At 40.2% G+C, this 21,221-nt stretch overlaps 1 protein-coding gene across 2 annotated transcripts in view; it reads right to left on the bottom strand.

The window, feature by feature from the left end:
* Nucleotides 1–315: 315 nt before the first annotated feature.
* CDH26 (cadherin 26) overlaps nt 316–21,221 on the bottom strand; it is a 31,267-nt gene continuing 10,361 nt past the window's right edge. For both annotated transcript variants that reach the window (XM_039357108.1, XM_039357099.1), the window contains exons 3-17: nt 19,853–19,969; nt 18,856–19,017; nt 18,020–18,167; nt 16,244–16,410; nt 15,291–15,419; nt 13,935–14,120; nt 13,503–13,774; nt 12,602–12,744; nt 10,959–11,192; nt 6,826–7,056; nt 4,402–4,526; nt 4,094–4,174; nt 2,719–2,817; nt 1,289–1,378; nt 316–608 (exon numbers count right to left, since the gene is read on the bottom strand). In XM_039357108.1, the coding sequence (XP_039213042.1) occupies nt 408–608; nt 1,289–1,378; nt 2,719–2,817; nt 4,094–4,174; nt 4,402–4,526; nt 6,826–7,056; nt 10,959–11,192; nt 12,602–12,744; nt 13,503–13,774; nt 13,935–14,120; nt 15,291–15,419; nt 16,244–16,410; nt 18,020–18,167; nt 18,856–19,017; nt 19,853–19,969 (2,385 nt within the window). In that variant the 3' untranslated portion in view covers nt 316–407. The remainder of the gene's footprint in view (nt 609–1,288; nt 1,379–2,718; nt 2,818–4,093; nt 4,175–4,401; nt 4,527–6,825; nt 7,057–10,958; nt 11,193–12,601; nt 12,745–13,502; nt 13,775–13,934; nt 14,121–15,290; nt 15,420–16,243; nt 16,411–18,019; nt 18,168–18,855; nt 19,018–19,852; nt 19,970–21,221) is intronic.

Here is a 21,221-nt window from a genome sequence, read left to right as displayed (position 1 = left end):
TACTTCCTCACCTTTACCATTCTATTTTTTAATGTAAGAACTGGTGCATACTTCCATCTTTTTGCTTATAAGATTCTCACTGCTGGTGTTGTCAGCACATAAATAATAGCACAAGATGTTTATGGGAAGTGACCAGACATGGAGGAGAAATGAAGGATGCAGCAACTGAACGGTCAAAACTGGAATTTATCTGCCTGTCCATAGACTCTTATCTGGCCTCAAGGAAATAAAAAAAGTTTTCTAATGACCTGAACTTGATAACCCCCCACAATGACCTTATTCTTTCACAGAAGGAGCCATAGACAGTACAATCTGAACCTTTCTAGAGCATTTTTTAATCATATAAAAGAAGTCCCAAAGGCAAATTAATTTAGGAAACTCTGCTAAGAACAGGCCAAAAATCATCCTCATTTACTGCAAATTTTTGCAAGGGGAATAAAGCTAGGTTCCAAGACACCCAGGAAATCCTCAGGCAGGCTGTTTTTGTCATCTTCCAGGATGGAAAGGGACCATAGAGATTCATTTTTTTCCAATACTCCTTCCTCTGCGTAAACACGTGGCACATAAGAAGCTACATTATCCTCTAGGTTGGCCATGTCTTCACATTTCTGCCAAAGAAAGGAAGAAAACATTTAGATGGTCACTTGTTTAGTGACCATTTGAATTTACAACAGCACTGAAAAAAGTGATTTATGATCATTTTTTCACACTTATGATCACTGCAGCATCCCCATGGTCACGTGACCAAAATTCAGATGCTTGCAACTGGCATGTATTTATGACAGTTGCAGTGTCCCGGGATCAGGTGGTCCCCTTTTGCTGCGAACTCTGCATAGGCGTCAGGAAGGACATCCAGCCAGTAAACGCTCAGCTTCACTCAGCCACCCCAACTCCAGCCCGAAACAAAGGGAATAAGGCGTGGTAAAAAGAAAAAAATGCTTTCAGAGTGGGGCCAGGGACGGTGCTGAGTGGCATTTCATATGGAGAACTGCAGATGGAAAGGAGTGAGCTCTGTAGGGCTCTACAGAAATTTTCTTATCTAGCAGCTGGAATCCTAACCTCCAAGCCCTGAATTTCTTCATGTGATAAATGAGCACTTCATTTCCAAAATAGCTATCTACTTTTACTTTTCACAACCTGAAAGAAATCACTCGTAATTTTATTGGGCAATGAAACCACTAGGAAATCTTAAATCTGTTGGTTGAGCCCATGCTCAAAATGTATCCTACATTTTATCATTCAAAGGATTTGGAAAAAGAAAGCCTCTGTTTGCCCTGCAGTTGCTTACTTGTTTCAAAGCAACAGCTACTATTTCTGAAATCTTCTCCTGTGGATTTTTCTGGTATGCTTTAATGTTCTGATGATTCACAGGCTCCAGCTACAGAAAGAAGGAAAAAAGGATGCTTCACAGTCAGAGCTTCACAGTCAACTCCAACTTAAAACCCATCCATCCATTTTATCACTTTGCTTTCAAACACATCTTTGTCTAGCCACCTGTTCTAAACTGATGCATTCAAAGCTATTAGAAATAGTGACAGGGAAGATTTCATTAATTGGGTAATACAGAACTGGGCAATTTCTTGGTCACTTGTCCAGCACTTCCAGAATCTGCTCCAACTTGGCAGCCAAATTCCAGTTTCCTCAGTTATGGGCCATTTTGAGGCAAAAAAGTATTTGGATTTGTAGCACAGGCTTACTGTCATTTTAAAAGAGATTGGTTTTTAAGAAGAGACTGGACAACCTTTAATCTGAAATGATAAAGGGTTTCCTGTTTGAACAGGGTGTTGGACTAGAACCGTGGTGGCGAACCTATGGCATACGTGCCACAGGTGGCACGCAGAGCCCTCTCTGTGGCCACGCGCGCCATCGCCCCAGTCCTAGGCCTTCAGCTGGGTTTAAAAAACCTTTTCGCTTTAGGCCTCCAACGCCATGTGCAAAAAAAAAAAAGGTTTAATCAATCAATCAATTTCAACTTCTCGCAAAGTTGGAATTGATTGATTGAACTTTTTAGTCCCACTCAGGCTGCTGTTATCACCGCAGCCACGCCCATCCAATGGGCCATGCCCCCTGCACCCGATGATACATAAGTGGGTTTTGGGTTGCAGTTTGGGCACTCAGTCTCTGAAAGGTTTGCCATCACTGGACTAGAACATCTCCAAGGTCCCTTCTAACTCTGTTATTAAAACAAAGAATCTATTCCACCATTGCACAAAGTGGTATTGCCAGCCCTAGTTCCTGTCTATTATACACTCCCACTTACTTTGCAGTCCACAAAGACTCAGAAAACCATTAACTGCCTACCCCTCTACCAATAAATTTTTAATCCCAATTCACATGATTCATCTAACCCAGTGGTTCTCAACCTGTGGGTCGGGACCGCATTTGGGGTCGAACGACCATTTCACGGGGGTCGCCAAACAACGCAGTCCGCCATTTTTTTCCCCCTTTTCCTTAACTGTGCTACTCCCTTTTATTCTATTGGCTTTTGAAAGCCAATAGAATAGACTCTCTTGAATAGAGTCTAATTCTATTGGCTTTCAAAAGCCAATAGGAATTGTCCAGGCTGTCTCTGCCCCGCTGAGCCCGCCAAAAGTCCTATTCTGCAAACAGTGCTGCACCAGTTGAGTAGTCCTCGACTTACGACCGGTTGAGTAGTCCTCGACTTACGACCGGTTAGGGGGTCGCGGCATTAAAAAGGTTGAGAATCACTGATCTAACCTGATTCCAAGCTTTGATAATATTGAAGGGTGACATTACACTTCCATTAGGATGTTGATGGTTTTCGGTAGATTTCACTTGCATCATTGCAGAGTCATTCTTTAGAGAGCAAGAAGGAACACAGAACATATAAATCATCAAGTTACACCTCACTTTGTATGTTTTGGAAATTTTAGGACAGTGTTTCTCAACCTTGACAATTTTAAGGCATGTGGACTTCAACTCCCAGAATTCCACAGCCAGCATTGCTGGCTGTGTAATTCTGGGAGTTGAAGTCCACATGCCTTAAAATTGTCAAGGTTGAGAAACACTGTTTTAGGATCTAGACTCATTAGAAGAATTCTCAATAAAATCTTTATCTTCCTGAAGCCCACTTTCCCGAGGTCAGTCCTTTCTGACATTTGTCTTCGTCTCACCCTCAGTCATTACCAGTCAGAGGAAAAGACATGGATATCTGCAGATGATACCTCTTAGTCATATCAAATGTTAGAAGCAGTGATACACCACAACATCACAAGCTCCACCACTTTGAGGCATACAAGTGATGTCCGAACCCATGTACCAAAGAATATGTCTTGCATCATGAAGGTATAATCCTAATTTTGTCCTTTTGTCTCTCTCTGACCACTTCTATGGTTACTGCTAAAAACCAAAGAAATTGTGCTTGACTTTGAACTGTCCTACCTCTTCTTGGTAATTAGAAAAGGAAAAAGAGTATAGAAAGAGTTTTGGTGGATAAACTATTCTTAGATAGAATTGCAGAATTAAAGGAATTATTCTACATGAAATAATCCTAATTCTGTCCCAAAGGTGCTTTTTCAAGAGGCAACTGGACTTTCTCATCCAAGCTTCTTGGATGCTTGGATGAGAAGCAAAACATTTTCAAAAAAAAACAAGAAAGTCCAGTTACCTTTTGAAAAAGCACCTTTGGGACAGCCATGATCTGGATGACTGAGAATCTCCATAGACAAAGCTTAATTCTGGTATATCTGTGCCTAATGACAGGTGAATTGAAGCATCTCGCTCACGCCTCTGTACTATATCTGCAAAAAGATTAGAACTACCTATGTCTGGGGCCATAAACCATTTTATTTGGTAAAACAATAATAATATTCAATGCTGTGGAATAGTTCAAGACTTGGTGAAAAATAAAACAGATGTTTCCTGGGTGATCAAATTCTCACAGTCATGTTCCCTACCCTAAAGCACACCAATGCATTTTTAAAGTCAAGATTAGGGGTGGGAAGGAGACACTAGCGTTGGAGTGGAAATCATCTTACTCATTTAATTCTGGCTGCTGAACATCACTCCTTATTGGATAATTTATGCAAGCTTTGGATCACCTGCAGAAAGAGTGACACTTTATTCCAGTTACCTCAAGAACTTGTTGTTTTTTCTTCACATTTTTTGCATGCACTGAGGATGGTGTTGCTTGGTTCCCTGAGTCAGGTGCATCCTAAAAGTGGCAACAAGGCAACAATGGATAAAGTAAAATAAAGTCTTTTGGGATAGTTGCAATTGACAAAATATTAAATCTGGAAGATTTGTACTAGTTTTGACATGTAGTATATTCCAATGAACTCAATGAAATGTCCTTTAGAGTACCTTGCCCAGGCTTATGCTAGAAATCTAGGACCTGTCCCTAAAATGTCACAGAAAGTAGCCAATGATATTATTTCTCACCAAAACACGTTCACTCTCCTCATTGTAGTGGACCAGGGATTGGGTGCCTGCTTCATATGGAATGAATGTAGGCTCTTTTTTCACTTTAGAGATGCAGGAACACAACACCAGGAGAGCCAGACACACTACATAAAAGGAAAGGGGAATCAAGCAACATCACCAACTCTTTTCAATATCCTTCTCAAGCATCTTATTAGCTGCTCACATTTTAGTTAAATCTGCCTGTTTCAGTTAAAGATTTGGGGGGGGGCATCACCTCCCTTTGGCTTCCTGCCTTTTCCTCCGACTTCTCTTCTCACAATAAAATATGCATTATGGTAATACAGGGGGAGAAGGCAGAATAGCAGCCTAAAGTGTTTTGATTGCTAATTCTAAACATTCTTGGAACCACAGAAGAATGATAAACCAAATTATTTCATAAGGAGATGGGACAGCACACTTTTAAATTCAGGCCAAGAGTCTTTGCCAATGGTTGCATCTAAGAAAGATGGCAGAACTGCTTTCACATGGCACAGAGTGAGAACATAGCCCACTCATATGCTTGACCCAAGCACCTAACTGCATAACCAAAATAGATGATTCTCAGATACTTCAAAAATTTCAGTCCAAGGATGTAACTGAACATACTAAAAAGTAAAATTGCCAACAAAAAAGATGATTGAAGAGCCATTTGGCTGTATTCTTTATATATTTGGACTAAATTTATACAACCTGCTTCCCTATCGTATGGTTTATTTGATTTTGCTTAACATGTACGGTGAATCCAAAACCTTATGATTTTTAAATCATAGGTTAAGGCCCAGCATGAGGGTTGGACCCTGCCACATATGGCTTATCTAGCAAACCAGTTAAACAAATTGTGATTTAATATGATCTATGTATCCAGTCACACCCAGACACTCAGTTCAGTGAAGGCCAAATACTTCCGTAAGAAAAAAATACCAGTAGTACTATGGGAACAAATATTGGAACTACAGTGATTTATTAACCATGGCTCGATAGCATTTCCCGTGAGCTGATGGTCTCACTGAAGTTGTGAGAACCAAGTGGAAATGTATCAAATCAGATGTCTTTACTCAAGTGTGGAATTTATACCCAGACCAGAAAGAAAAATATTCCACAAAGTTATGTATGTACAACCAACTGAAAAGAATCCTTAAGAAACATAGGTCAAGGGGAATAATAAAGAAGGGTTCTACCCATCTTGTTCAGTTGTATAGCAAATGATCTTTTTTACCTTTGGAATCAATCAACTTCTGGAAGCAAGTCACTTTCTCATACTACTGACAATCCATATGCAGGCCTGAGTTAAGCCATAATAGGTTTGTTTGCATTTAGCTTTGTATGGGTATCAACCCACTCTGTTCATCTATTATACTAGAATTATGTAAACTTTAATCAAGGTCATTACTGTTTGCTCAAAAGCCTAGGTTTCAAAACTGCCAGTTTACCATGACATGAGCTCAGCCAAGATTTATTTAACAGTTCATACGAACTCTGCATAGCACTACAACAATTCAAAAGCAGACTATAAAGTGATTTTAAGAACCATGTAGGACACAAAAGTTGGTCTATAGCAGTGGTTCTTAACCTTTTTGAACGAATTGCCCCCTTGAGCCAATGAGGAAGTTGTCATCGCCCCCCTCCCCCAACATAACCTCTCAATCACAACATAGGAAATAATTCTTCAATTTATGCAAACACTTTTTTTGTTTTCTTTAAAATTGTCATCAGGACATATCGATGCAAATAATTTCTTTCCAGTCTTTTCCCCATATCTCCCATATTCTGGCCAATGGCGCGCCACTGTATGGGTAGAGGCTGCTGCACAATGCACATGAAGATAAGCGATGCATCTTCACATATGTACGGCATTCTGTACTGAAGTTAGCTGGAGGAACATTTGAAAACATAATTCAATCCACTAATAGCGAGCGATCTGATGTTTTTGTACGACAGATATACAGCAATTCACTGTACGAAAAAGTCTCAAAAGTGTCCCCAAAACTTCTCGCTCCATCACCCCCATATCACCCCCTTTTTGTTCCTTCGCCCCCGTAGTCACCCCTTTTCATTCCATCGCCCCCCTGAAAAATGAAATCGCCCCCTCGGGGGCAATATCGCCCAGGTTAAGAACCACTGGTCTATAGGATTAGAGGGTGAAAATAAATTATAATTAAATAAAAGATGTGGTCCACTTTACATATCATAACCAATTACAATTCCTCTGAAATCTGGCTTAGTAAGATTAAATTTGATGGCAGACGATGACTGATCATTTCCAACTAGTAACTCCCAACAGTGGGAACGGCTAAACAAAGTAGGGAATACTCATCTATGGCTCATCTAGACTTCACACAAACCGTGATCCTTGGCTTTTTGTTCCCCCACGAGTCAAATAAAAATAACTGTCACATTACTCACATAAGAGTAATAAAAATGCAGCCACAATTATGCCAATTGCTCCTTCGCTGAGGCCCAGTGATGCAGTTTTCAATGACTGGCGTGGTTCACAAGTGATCCCATCAGGACAAGAGCATACATGGACATCCAGAATTTGTTGCCTGGAAAACCCTTGCAAATCTCGAATAAGGAGAGGCACAAAGTAATCGCCAGGAGGGAGACTTTTCAGCATAAAAAAATCAACAGAATTATCTACAAAACAGAGAGAAGGAAGAGAAATGGGCACCAATCTCCAACTATTACATCCTTGCTAAGATTGTTATGCTAATATAGGTAGACCTTGACTTGTGGTCTCAGTTGACCCCAAATTTCTGTTGCTAAGTGAGCTAGTTAACGGGTTTTGCCCCATTTTACGACCTTTCTTGACACAGTTGTTAAGTAAACCACTGCAGTTGTTAAGTTAGCAACACAAGTACATAGAGCTGGCTTCCCCCTTGACTTTGCTTCTCAGAAGGTTGCAAATGGCGATCACACATGACCCCGGGATATGTCCATAAATATGAACCAGTTACCAAGTGACCAAATTTTGATCATATGATCAAAATCATATGGAGGTGCTGCAATGGTTGTAAGTGTAAAAAATGGCCATAAGTCACTTTTTTCAGTGCCATTGTAACTTCGAACAGTCACTAAACAAATGGTTGTAAGCCAAGGACTACCTGTTGAAAAGACTAGCAGGTTTAGGCTAGTGCTACCCATTGGTGGAAGAAACCTTTAAATGTTTGCAGCTGGCTAGGTTTTTAATGAAAGATCCAGGAAAGACTTCTACAAGTTGAGTTAGCTGCCCACCTGCCTTGAATGCTTCTGAAGAAATGAAATTTAACACTCACTGCTTAGAAGCCTCCAAAGGAACTGCTGACAATAGCAAGAAAATGAAGGGTCATTATTAAAAAAGTATACTCAGCCTTAATTACTTATTTTTAAAGGGCTTCACCAGCAGGGCCCCGATACTGGATTTTTTTTAATTAAATATGTTGGGTGGGCCCAATATTGGATTTATTTACTGTTTAATGTATTTTATGAATCAAGAGTAGAGTAGAGTAGAGTAGAGTAGAGTAGAGTAGAGTAGAGTAGAGTAGAATAGAATAGAATAGAATAGAATAGAATAGAATAGAATAGAATAGAATAGAATAGAATAGAATAGAATAGAATAGAATAGAATAGAATAGAATAGAACTGGAAGGGACCAGCCCCCCTGCTCAAGCAGAAGAACCTATACCATCTAAGACAGATGATTGACAGATGAATTCATTCCTTAACATGTTGTGTGAATGGAGTTAAACATTCAGTCATGGCTTAGAAAATCCTGAGAATTCCATGAATAACTATGAAAATAAACAAATGGTTTACCACACCACAAAAAAAATCAACCCTGAGTTCTCACTCAAGGCACAAATGATCAGGCTCAAATTAACTAACTGTAAATATTTTATGTGAAGACCAGCTCTCTGAAGAAGATGGTAATGAAAAATAAAGAGATGACCATCAGAAAAGTGAATGGATTCAGTTACAGTGGTGTACTTTTGGGAGACCTGAAAGAAAAGGTTAGGAACATATCGTCTTGGTGAAAATCTATCTATACGGTTATTAGGAGCTGAAAATGATTGAAGGCACATAATCAATCAATTAAGTAATCAAAGGAACTTAAAGATCACCTTGAGGAAATATGCAAGATCTATTAGGAGAGATGTAGAGAAATTATTAAACAGTCCAGAAATTAAACCAAATATGAGAAAGAAACTCAAAATAATCCCACCTTGGTTTCATTCTATAATGGCAGACAGAGAAACTCAAAACAGATTTTCAAGATTCTGTTATTATAGCTTAAACCAGAAGTCCACAACCCCCAGGCCAGAGGTAGGCAACCTTGGCTCTTTTATGACTCATGGACTTCAACTCCCAGAATTCCTGACCCAGCCATGCTGGCTCAGGAATTCTGGGAGTTGAAGTCCACGAGTCAAAGAAGAACCACGGTTGCCTGCCTCTGCCCCAGGCTAAGATCTGGCAATGGTCCATGGCCTGCCAGGAACTGGGCCCTGCAAGCAAGCAAAGCCCCATCCATTCACACACGGGATCCAAGCAGCATGCAAAACCACGCTCCCCCTGGTCTATGGAAAAACCGCCTTCAGTCCTTGGCATCCAAAAGGTTTAGGGCAGCGGTTCTCAACCTGTGGGTTGCGACCCTTTGGGGGGGGGTCAAATGACCCTTTCACAGGGGTTGCCTAAGACCATCAGAAAGCACATATTTCCAATGGTCTTAGGAACCATTGCATCCATCTCCACATGGCCTCCTCTACCATTTGCAGAGACAGAAAGACAGAGAGGCACTTTTGCTTCCCTTCTCTCTCTCTCAGGTGGACTTACCTCCTGCAGGGCTCCTGATTGGCCCTGTGCCCAGTGCCCCACCCCCTGGGAGAAGCGCGGCCAGGGCCTTGTGGCCTTGGAGCCACCCAGGAAGCCCCTTGGAGCTGCCCAGGGAAGCCCCGGGATCCCTGCTGGGAACAGCCCACTGGAGGCTCTACTGAATGGAACAGCCCTCCAAACCGCAGCCCAGGGAGACCAGCCCCTGCAATCCCCAGCCAGTCCGACCATTGGCCCCGCTGGCCAGGAAGGCGTGCCGGAGTCCAGGCTTCCAGGAAGGAAGAAGGAGATGCAGCAATGGTAGGAGAGGAGAACCTCTTCCTGGGGCCCTTGCCCTCCTCTTCCTCCTCCCCTTCTTTCTCCTGCTGCCCCCCAGGTGGCTCAAGCAGGCACCGGGACAAGAGGGGTGCCTGGGGGGAGCAGCCAGGTTGGCAGAGGGGCTGGCAGGGGCCACGTGGCACCATCCCCCACCGCAGCTCCATCGATGGGTGGAGGGCAAGGCCAGGCAGCGCGGAGTCCCAGCTGGGGCAGCTGCTTCCTCGCCCTCCTCTCCTTCTTCCTCCTGCTGCCCCCCAGGTGGCTCAGGCAGGCGCTGTCCCCACCACAGCTCCATCAATGGGCGGAGGGCGAGGCCAGGCAGCACAAAGTCCCAGCAGGGGTGGCGACGGGGACCCCCAACGATGCAGCCGGGCTGCCACCACCACCAGAGCCGCTGCCTCTCGTCCTGCTCCCCCTCCCCGCCTGTTCAGCTGAGGACGCGGTGGAGGCCGGCCCGGGGGTGATGGGGACCCCCGATGATGCTGCCGTAAGAGAGAGAAAGAGAGAGAAACAGAGGAAAAGAGAGAGGAAAGAGAGAGAGAAAGAGAAAGAGAGAGGAAAGAGAGAGAGAAAGAGAAAGAGAGAGGAAAGAGAGAGAAAGAAAAAGTGGGAGGAAACAGAAAGAGAGAAAAAGAGAAAGCGAAAGAGGAAAGAGAGAAAGAGAGAGAAAGAGAGAAAGAGGGGGAGAGGAAATAGAAAAAGAGAGGAAAGAGGGAAAGAGAGGAAAGAGGGAGAGAGAGAAGAGAGATAGGAAAGAGAGAGAAAGACAGGAAAGAGAAAGAGAGAAAGAGAGGAAAGAAAGAGAAAGAGGGGGAGAGGAAAGAGAAAAAGAGAGGAAAGAGGGAAAGAAAGGAAAGAGGGAGAGAAAGAGAGAGAGGAAAGAGAGAAAGAGAAGAGAGAAAAAAAGAGAAAGAGAGGAAAGAGAGATGAAAGAGAGATGAAAGAGAAAGAGGGAGGAAAGAGAGAGAAAGAGAAAGAGGAAAGAGAGAGAAGAGAGAGAGGAAAGAGAAAGAAAGAGAGGAAAGAGAAAAAGAGAGGAAAGAGAGAGAGGAAAGAGAGAGAAAGAGAGAAAGAGGGAGAGGAATGGCATTTCTCCAACCAGGCTGGGCGGAGCTGGGGTGCGGCCTTTCTGCCCCCCTCCCCGGCCAGTTGGATAGGGGGTTGGGGTTCACCACAACATGAGGAACTGTATAAAGGGTCGTGGCATTAGGAAGGTTGAGAACCACTGGTTTAGGGACTGCTGTCTTAAACAATAAAGTATCAATTATGGTATGTGATTTGTTTGTTTTTTACCTGGCCTGCCTTAAAGGGCTGACGACCCTTGAGATTACAGTGCTTCTTCTCCATTCCCAGAAGAAACTTTGCCAAGTGGTGAAATCAAAGGATATGATAATCTCCAATTAGCAGTCATTTACCTGAGCTCTCTCCCAATCTCCATAAGTTTTCGGTACCCTCTAAGGCTTCTTCCAATTGGAACGTAAAAGGTTCTGCATATGGATAGGAATCTTTGTCCTCGGCTTTTATATGAAAAGGACCCAATCCTTTCCCTTCACAGGTGATCAAGGATGTCGTAACTAGCATTGGAGCATTGTCATTGAGGTCAGAAAGGTGAAGTTGGATGGTACCCGTGCCAGTTAATGGTGGAACACCTAGGAGAGAAAACAATATTTTGATTTTTTTTTAAAGAAAAATCTACAAAAGCAGGACAGAATCTTCAAACTAAGACTACATAATTTAGACATTTGGCTTGTATGCAATTCTCAAAAATTCTAGAAGAAGCTGTAGGTTGCCCCTAGTTACAATAAAGTACAAGAAGAAAAAGGTCAAATATATGGAGACATTCATCGTCGTCATCATTTTAGCCGTTGTCTATCCACTACAGCGTTGCTGGCTGTGGAATTCTGGGAGTTGAAGTCCTCATGCCTTAAAATTGTCAACTTTGGGAAACACTGCACTACAGGATGAAGGCCTCTTCCGCATGTTTCCAACCAATATGGTCTTCAGCTTTCCTTTGACATTTGGGCCCACAATACTTGCTGATGTCTTCAATTCATCTTGTTTTAGGTCTTTTTATCATGTGGGATGCTTTTTATCAAATGGGATCCATTCTATGACTGCCATGGTCCATCTGCCATCATTCTTCTTAATGGAGACATTATTCACACTTTAATTAATTTTCTCAGTGTAAATCCAACTATATCTGATACAGTTTCCACACACAGACACAGACACACACACACACACACACACACACACACACACACAAACTTTTTTTTTCTCTTTTGGTCTTATCTGTCTTTTGAAGCACAACCCACCACAAAACCTGAAAGATAAGAGTAGTTCTGAAAAAATGTAATGCACCACTGAATGTAATGATGGATTTTAACAATTACTGTAGACATCTGACCTCCTCAACAAACTTTCCACATCACTGTCTCTAATAGGCCACCTCTATTATCAATATAGAAATCCTAATCCATCATCCCAACTGGACATCTTTCAAAATAAATGGACAGATGAGTGGCTAGAGTTGAACTAGTTTCAGGAAATGGTTTATGACAGAAAAACATTTTAAGACAGATTCTCGTCATCTTAAAAATATATGGAAGAAACCCTTATCGTTTTGTTCATGTTTTCCTTTGTACTGTAGGTATTTAAAGCATCCTATTATTTTTAACAACTGCAATAAAAATAAACTCCTCCGTCATCATAAAAATAAAGTCAAACTGATTAAATGATTCAGATCCAAATAATAGACTAAATTTTAATTTTTTTGATCTATTACATACATTATATAAGGAAACATACATCAACATCGTACAAATAGGATCACAAACATCACAAATATAGTGATGTTTTCTATGGGCTAACTGAAACACTTGTATAATATCAAGAAAAGACTACCTATGAATAAAATACTAGCATTCCAACTTTTACAACACCCCTAGAGAAAAACAGTTCCGAAACTGAATTAGCTTAAAATGACTTTGAATTCTTGCTGAGCCTTTACCTTGCCCAAGCTTGAAAATTCACAACTAAACAAAGATAATGAATTTACCATCATCAATGGCGTGAATCACAATGGTGTACATGCTGTTGTTCACAAATGGGGATTCTCTATCAAGAGTTTTTGCAGCTGTTACAATTCCAGAATTTTCATCGATCGTCACCCAACCACCTGGATCTGACACTACTTTATATCTTTAAAAAAGCAAATGTTTTAAACATGAATGACAAATAAAGAATATAAAGAACAGATCAATAAACTTTTATAGCCTTAAAAAGAACAGATGAAAGTTCTTCTGAACAAGTCTACTGTGTAATTATGAGAGTTAATTTCCCTCACAAGAATTAGGGGAGTAGATTCTAGCAACAGCAAGAACATTTCCAGACTAGATTACAATGTTTGCTGACCTAATCAAATCTGAAATTTTTAGTGAAGTTATAAAGGATCCTTACATCTTACCCCAATATAAAACCGTGTAAGCCTAACAAGGTGGAATTGGCCAAATTCCTCTAGCTTTTAAATTATTAGGTCCACACAATTTGCTTTGAAAAGTTGGGTATCCCCCCCCCAAAAAATGCATTTTGTCTGATGTTTTATTTAAAAAAGTGATGGTGGTAGTGGTAATGATGTTTCTTCTTTCAAAAAGTAAAAAGTTTGGTAAAACTACCTGAAAAATGGATTCTGTGCTTGGATACTATCACTGAAAAAGCTATGATCTAGAACAGGGGTGTCAAACTACCGGCCCACAGGCCGGATGCGTCATGTGGAAGCTGCACCCACCCCAGCTCTGGCAAGGGAAAAAAAGTCATGCTATGTTGCAACACATCACACGGCGCAGAGAGTTTGAAACCCATGATCTAGAAGAAGTTTGTGCTAAGGAGTAAATGTAAGAAAGCTACTTCCAGAGATCTCAAGCAACGTTCACAGAGAAACACCAGCCATAAAGACTTACTTTATCTTGTGTTGTCCTGTGTCTGGATCCTGAGCTGCATACTGTACAAGTCTGGTTCCCGGCATCAACCCTTCTTGTTGTGGAAGATTAAAAATTGGAGGATTGAACTCAGGGGCATCGTTTTCATCTGTGATATTAATACTCACTGACACTTCAGACAATTGTGGAGAAGCATTGAAGCTCACGAAGCCTCTCTGGCATATAAAGAAGGACTCTTCATTCTTCACAACAATGAGAAGTTTCCTCTCAGAAGGTGTACTATAGACCAAAGGCTGAAAAAAACCACAAAGTTTCTATTAATACATTCTGACTTCTCTTCCATTGTCCCAAATCTGATACTATCTAGAGGAGTGGCATTGCAGGTCCCACAGTCAATATAGCCAGTGAAGTGACTCTAGAAATCTTATCTCTGTGTTTGTCAGCCTGCCTTACCTTGATAACACTTAAAACACCTTCATTAGTTTTAGGATCTGTCTCAATGGCAAAGTTTCCTCTTTCATTTCCTCTCTTTATGATATACTTGGCTCTCCAAGCAGTTGTATAAGGACTATCTTTGTCTTCCACCTTGAGGCGAAGGATATCGTTTTTGGTTCTACCTTCTGAGACATCTGCATGATACTTGGAAGACACAGAAAGAGTTTCTGACATAAGAGATAATTTCTGGCACTGTATCTGTTTTGCAATAGCATGTCCAAGAGACAAAAGCTAAATTGGGTTATGCAAGCAGAAGGTACATGGAGCTTCTCTAAAATGATCAAAAGCAAAAAGTAAAACCCAATAATATTTATCACTTTTCTTTTCTGGCACGGACAAATGGTAACATTCCTTTCTGAATGAAATGGATCCCTCTGACTCAGGAAAACCATGTACATGGGAATAATTTTACCAATGGCCTTCGCCCACTGGGAGAACTCAAAAGGACCTCCATGCCCTATGCCTTCATATTTGCATAAGTTAATAATGATGTCCCAGAAAGTTGTTAGTTGTCATTAAACATATGAAGAATGACTGCAGGTCTTGGGTTTGGCTAGTCTAAAGAAAAGAAGAAATAGGGGTGACATGATAGCAGTATTCCAGTATTCAAGGGAGTGCCGCAAAGAAGGAGTCAAATTATTCTCCAAAGCACCAGAAGGCAGGACAAGAAACAATGGTTGGAAACTGACCAAAAAGAGAAGCAATGTGGAATTAAGGAGAAACTTCTTAATAGTGAGGACAATTAACCAGTGGAACAGCTTGCCTTCAGAAATCGTGCACGCTCCATCACTGGAGATTTTTAAGAAGAGACTAGACAGTCACTTGTCTGAAATGTTATAGGTTCTCCTGCTTGAGCTGGGCTGGGCTAGTCCAGCTTGGGCTGGACTAGAAGACCTCCATGGTCCCTTCCAGCTTTATTCTATAGCAGAATTCTTATTCTGCTTAAGGAAGTGACAATAGGGTTACCATGCCTCATTTGTCACTTCCCAATCAAACTAATTCTATGTTCACTAATTATGTAGCATACCAAAGTAAGCAATATATAGCCTAAAAATGTTGCTGAATTATAGATCCCAGGACCTTTTCCCATGCCATATTGGCTGAATTGATGGAAGCTGCACTTTAGCAACATCTCAAAGAATGCAATTGCTCATAATCATCACAAAAAGAAGCACTTCAAAAAGAAAACATGCTTTATTACTAAAAAGCTTGTTCTGTGAACCTGCAAATGTGAGTTAAAGGAAGATACTTTTATTTTCCATGGCTGGGCCAAATAGTCTTTCATGTTGTCAGAAGTCATCTTAAGCATCTTACATTTTGGGGGGTGAATACAGGCAAATTGTTGTTAGAATCCTCCATGACAATATTGACTGTTGCAGTTGATGACAAGGATGGAGATCCACGGTCTGAAGCCCTGATCACAAGTCTGAAATTCCGATTGGCCTGAAAGACAGTAAAGTTTAAAAACAGGATCTTTTTATCAAAATAAATTTGACACTATCTTTAGCCTTTTAAAACATTGTAAAATAAAGGTGTGAATTTGTAATTTCTCCCTAAACATGCAGCCCTCCAAATAATAATAGTGACAGACTGGCAAAATGTAAGATCATGATTAAGTAGGCTGTATGAGATGGCTGAGTTTAATACACAAAATCACTCTTCTCTCAAATAGCTAAGAATCACTTAGATTCATCTATCAAACTATCTGTTTCATCCATTTACTCTGAAATATATCCCGTATCTGCATGATATTCTATAGCCACAAGTTAAAACTCAAATCAAGAACCGTTCTCTTAGGCAAACTGAAATGTTATCTTGTAACATCTGTACAAATAATATGCATTTTAGTCTCTTGTCTTGCGAAGAAATTTATATGCCAGACATTGGTATTTACCTCTTATTTTACCTTCCAACTCACATGTTGTGATGTTGTGTCAGCTAGGAGAAAATAGATCAATATAACTCTGTAATTTGCTAACATGCAGTTAAATTTAGCCAGTTTCCTGTCTCCAAACACCAGCCCTATCCACATTCTTTCAACTTACCATGCCACTAAACTGTTCATTTGCAATACTCCGAAAAGCTAAGATGAGCATTTAGTTTAAAATGATGGATTAAGGTTAGCAATTGACCTACCAGACTAGGAGACAGAATCAACAAGCACTGGTGACAGTCTAATTTTATTGGATGGTTTTACTGGAAAGTATGCATGCCAAGATACAGATCTCATGTAAGCATCATTATAACTTTGTTTTTAATGACGGTACCTCATAATCCAAGCATTGTGTAATGTGTATTAAGCCACTAGTGGAATCAATAGTGAAGAGAGGAGGCTTTAGGTCAGGTGTTTGTGAAACCAGGCAAAATATCACTTGCGAATTTGCAGTGCCTTCTTGGTCCTTATCCACTGCTATAACTTTGAAAACAGGTTCCTCTACAACAGGGAAAATTAAAGCACATTACAACAATATTGTGTATTTCACTGAGATCTAAGGACGGAATATGAATTTCCAAGGACATTACCCATGCCTAGAAAGGGTCACCCTCTACCAGTGGTGAGATTCAAATATGTGAACAACGGGTTCTCTGTGTGGATGCCACTTCCGGAAGTCCATTCTGGGCCTGGGCAACAAAAAATTAGCTGCCAGTTCTGCCAAAGTGGTGCAAACCGGCTGAATCCCACCACTGCCCTCTACCCATATGTGCAACTTACAGGATCACCTAGTCTTAGATTTTACTAGACAAGTACTAGACATATGATGTGAGGAACATAAAACACTAATCTCCTTTTCTCCATCTTTGGAGATGACTGCAAGGACAAATAAGTGGGCTTTATTACAACAAAAGCCCAACAGCTTAAATATATGGACTAAGTGTCCCAGAGGTAATATTCAATAAAATTAATTATAATTCATTTATTTATTTAATACCTTAAAAGAAAAAAAAAGAATGGAAGTAAGGTGCAATAATTGAAGATGGTAAATTCAGAGTATGAAAATTCCAACTAATTCTAGTGGCTTTTGATACCAACAGAAACAGGATTAGCTGTTTTAGCTATTTTCCTGGAAATGTTAAGTGTACTGAACACTTACTAAAAAGTGTGTTGTTGTTTGTTGGTGGCAATATGAATATGTTGCTATCAAAAGGGTTATTCAATTCTACTGTCCGGGGTGATCAATTGGACAAGCTGGGATATATCAGTAACTATCTTAGATTTAGTACTACGGCAGATTTGTACTTGATTGTGGAACCGAATTTGGTTGTGTCTCCTTGTTAAATCAGGAATTAAAATAGATGCATCTTTAAGCATGTATTTATATGATGCATTCAATTGCATATTTCCTACATTGCTTTCAATACTAATCATGTATTATTGTTGCATTTGCAACTGGAAGTGAAATGGGAGAAATACAAATTTCATTAAAAGGGGACTTTAAATTGTACTATGACAGTGAAAAAATCCTGGAAAATAAAAAAAAATGATTGAAGCAACAAAAAAGTTTCAAGAAACTATAAGGCTTGTACAATGGATAATACAGGATAGTAATTTCCTCTTCCAAGGTCTTCTTCCAAAGTGGAGTGGAATGGAGTGGAGTGAGAAGTGGAGAGGGGTGGGGTGCGGTGTATGCGGTGGGGCAGGGCAGAGAGAAGAGGAGAGGAGAGGAGAGGAGAGGAGGGGAGAGGAGAGGAGAGGAGGTTCAAATTGATATAAAGTTTTGTGAAGTGAGGTAAGATGATCTGAGGTGAAAAAAAGAAGAACATATTTTGGTTCTAAGCTGGAAAACTTTGTTCAACCCTCTCTCAGGGCAGCGCCATGACATAAGAAAGGGCTAGATTTATTATAAAACAAGAAGATACATGTAGTATATGTGAGGGTGAATCTATTCATTTATTTATGTATATTATGAGACATCTCCTCAACTTTTGTTCTGTATTTAGATGCCAAAATAACCAAGAAAATAAAAAAGTCTAAAATCTACATAAAGATAAAAACAGTGGACTCAGTTTTGCCTGATACTGCCCAGATTTTCAAGGATACTCACTTTTGTGATGATTTTCTGTTATATTAATGTTAAACTCCTTTTGGAGAAATTCAGGAGCATTGTCATTTATATCCTTAATCTCAATGTTGAAGAACAAGGAACTGTCTAGTATTGCTCCAGTCATTCTATCGTGAACATCAAAACGTATCTAAATAGTAGATAGTTGGTAAGAAAACTAGATTAAAACTGATGAGACAAAGCAAAAATTATTTTGTTGATAATAAAGGCAGACAAGCTGGAAACCATACTAAATAGTTCAAATGGAGGAGAGCCTTATATGTAGGTATGGCCTCGATTTGTTAAATGATGTTGAATTCTGAGGGGAGATTTTCTCTCTTAGGCTTTTAAAAATCTGTGTTAAGCCTCCAAACATGTCAGGTAACTGTACTTTAAAATATAATCAATAAATTAATTGAACTAACCAGTCCTAGCCCTCATGATTAAGTTTACAATCTCAAATACCTTGAAGCCATTAGCTTGGGGAAAACTATAATGAGTTTAAAAGCTCAGCAAACAAGGGCTGAAAGCTATGGGGTATAAACAAGGTATAGAAGGCTATGGGCAAGCTAGCAAGATTTTTCAATAATAGTTCCCATTCTATAGACTCATTATTCAATCAGAGGTATAAGTAACTCTTTCCCTCCTTGCTTTTCAGAAGCAGATAATCTATTATGCCTTTCACCCATCTTTATTAGGCATGTTGTGATGGACTGAAGAGAAAGGTACACTAGTTGGGATTGGTTTTCTTTGGAATCTTTTCACAATTAACTGAAGGATTTTGCTCAGAGTGCTACAAAACTGAACCAGATGAAAAATGCTATAAAATAAATAAGTACTGGAAAAGAGGGCGTCCTCTCCCGATCTATAGAACTATGCACATATACATGTCCGTGGGCATCATCCTTGATTGAAAACAATCCATACTCCGGAAATTCATCCACACCAGGTCCACTAATTGAATATTTTATGGATTTATTTTGGGATGCATTGTTGAAGAGCTACAAACAAAACAGATTGGAAATATTAGATAAGATTTCTAAGTATTCTTAAGTCTTCTAGTTAAAAACCATTATTATTATTATTATCGATCATCGCACAGTCAGCCAGATGTTCAGACTGGATTTGGCATTTTGTCTACCTATCGAGTCCTTACCCAGGACCTGGGATAGGCAGATGTGGATGTTTGATGGTATTACAGATATCGTCGCAGGATGGAAGCAGTTCCTAATAAGGCCGCCTTTTGCAATTGACTAATAGCGAATTTGTCAATGCCAATGGTGTTCAAGTGGTGCTCCAGTTGTTTTGGGATTGCACCCAAGGAGCCTATGACTATTGGTACTACCCTTGCTTGCTTTTGCCACAGTCTTTCTATTTCTATTTGTAGGTCTTTGTATTTTGTTATCTTCTCCAGTTCTTTCTCTTCTATTCTGCTATTGTTATTATTATTATTATTATTATTATTATTATTATTATTATTATTATTATTATTACCTATTGCTACTACTATTACCACCTCTGGGCACATTTAGGACTCAGAAATATTTTTGAAAGTAGAGATTATCCTTTTTGCTTTGCAGCTTGTTACCTTTTTGTTCATTTATTTTTTTAATTGAAAACATGCAAAATAAATGAATAAATCAGGTGAGTTGGATGGTCACAAAGAAAATGCCCACAAATATGCTGGAGATAATATATCCTACATGTGGGACTGAGTCATAAATTCCTATGTGCCTTTATTTGCTGCTTATTTACTTTGGCCTCACTATCAGCAAGGCTCAATAGTAGAGAAAAAAAATGTTGGTAATTCTAAGAAGTTAGCATTTTCGTTTTTACCTCTCCAATCAATTTGGGGAAGGGGCCTCTGCCTTCTTCTTCAAGTTCAAGAGTAGTAATCACCCATCTCCGTTTTGTGCGACGCAACGGACGCAGACTTCTGGAAGGATCCCAATCCTATGAATGATAGGATTCAATTATATGATATCTCTTGTGACATGCCCTTTTAGGCTTAAACACTCCTTTGTGCAACTGGATTCTTGATTTTCTTACCAACAGGCCCCAATATGTGCGAGTTGGAACAAATACCTCTAATACCATTTTCCTGAGCACAGGTTCTCCTCAGGGCTGTGTCTTAAGTTCGCTGCTGTTCACCCTGTTGACCCATGACTGTTGTGCTAGGTTTGCCATCAACCATATTGTGAAGTTTGCGGATGATACAACAGTAGTGGGCCTTATTCAGGATGACAAGGTGGAAGTTTACCGCAAGGAGGTTGAACGGTTGGTGAACTGGTATAAGGAAAACAGCCTAGTTTTAAATATCGGAAAAACCAGAGATCATTGTTGATTTCAGAAAAGGCAGCCACAGCCACACATCTCTGTGCATAAATGATTCACCTGTGGAGATGGTTACCAGCATCAAATTCCTGGGTGTGCAGCTAACAAGTAGGCTGACTTGGTCACTCAACAGTGAGAAACTGGTGAAACAGGCACAGCAGTGCCTGCATTTTCTGCACCACATGAGAAAAGCACATCTTCCTTCCCCTGTCCTGACCACTTTCTACAGGGAGACAATCGAGAGCATCCTGTCATACAGCATCATGGTCTGGTTTGGAGTCATCACTGCTTCAAACAGGAAGGCAGTGCAGAGAGTGGTGAGAATGGCCGAAAAGATCATTGGCAGTTCCCTCCCTCCCATCCAGGACATAGCACAGAAGCGCTGCTTGAGCAGGGTCTGTAAGATTATCTGGGACACTACACATCCTCTTCACGACCTGTTTTCCTTCTTACCTTCTGGGAGAAGGCTTTATGGTATCTGCAGCAGAACATCCAGATTCAGCCAGAGTTTCATTCCATACAGCATTAACCTTGCAAACTCTCAAGCTTCATCCTTCCGTTATATATTCAAGATGGACAATATTTAATATTTATTTGCTACGTATATGTAGGGATGTGGATCTATACATATGTTGTTCATAGTATGTGTGTTATGTATATGTTTCACTTTGAGAGCAAGCAACTAAATTTCATTTTTGATGTGTGCCATTGTGCCCACAGTATAAAAATGACAATAAAGGTTATCTTATCTTATCTTATCTTATCTTATCTTATCTTATCTTTAGAAACAAAGGAGATCTTCACATTATGTTTGGAAGCAATTCTGAAAGTCATCTGTGATACAGTTCTTCAGAGGTGTTATTGAGTCTGT

This window comes from Crotalus tigris, unplaced genomic scaffold (assembly GCF_016545835.1).
Source record: "Crotalus tigris isolate CLP2741 ecotype Arizona unplaced genomic scaffold, ASM1654583v1 scf7180000017575.500234, whole genome shotgun sequence".
Classification (NCBI taxonomy): domain Eukaryota; kingdom Metazoa; phylum Chordata; class Lepidosauria; order Squamata; family Viperidae; genus Crotalus; species Crotalus tigris.
This window is presented reverse-complemented; position numbering and strand designations above follow the sequence as displayed.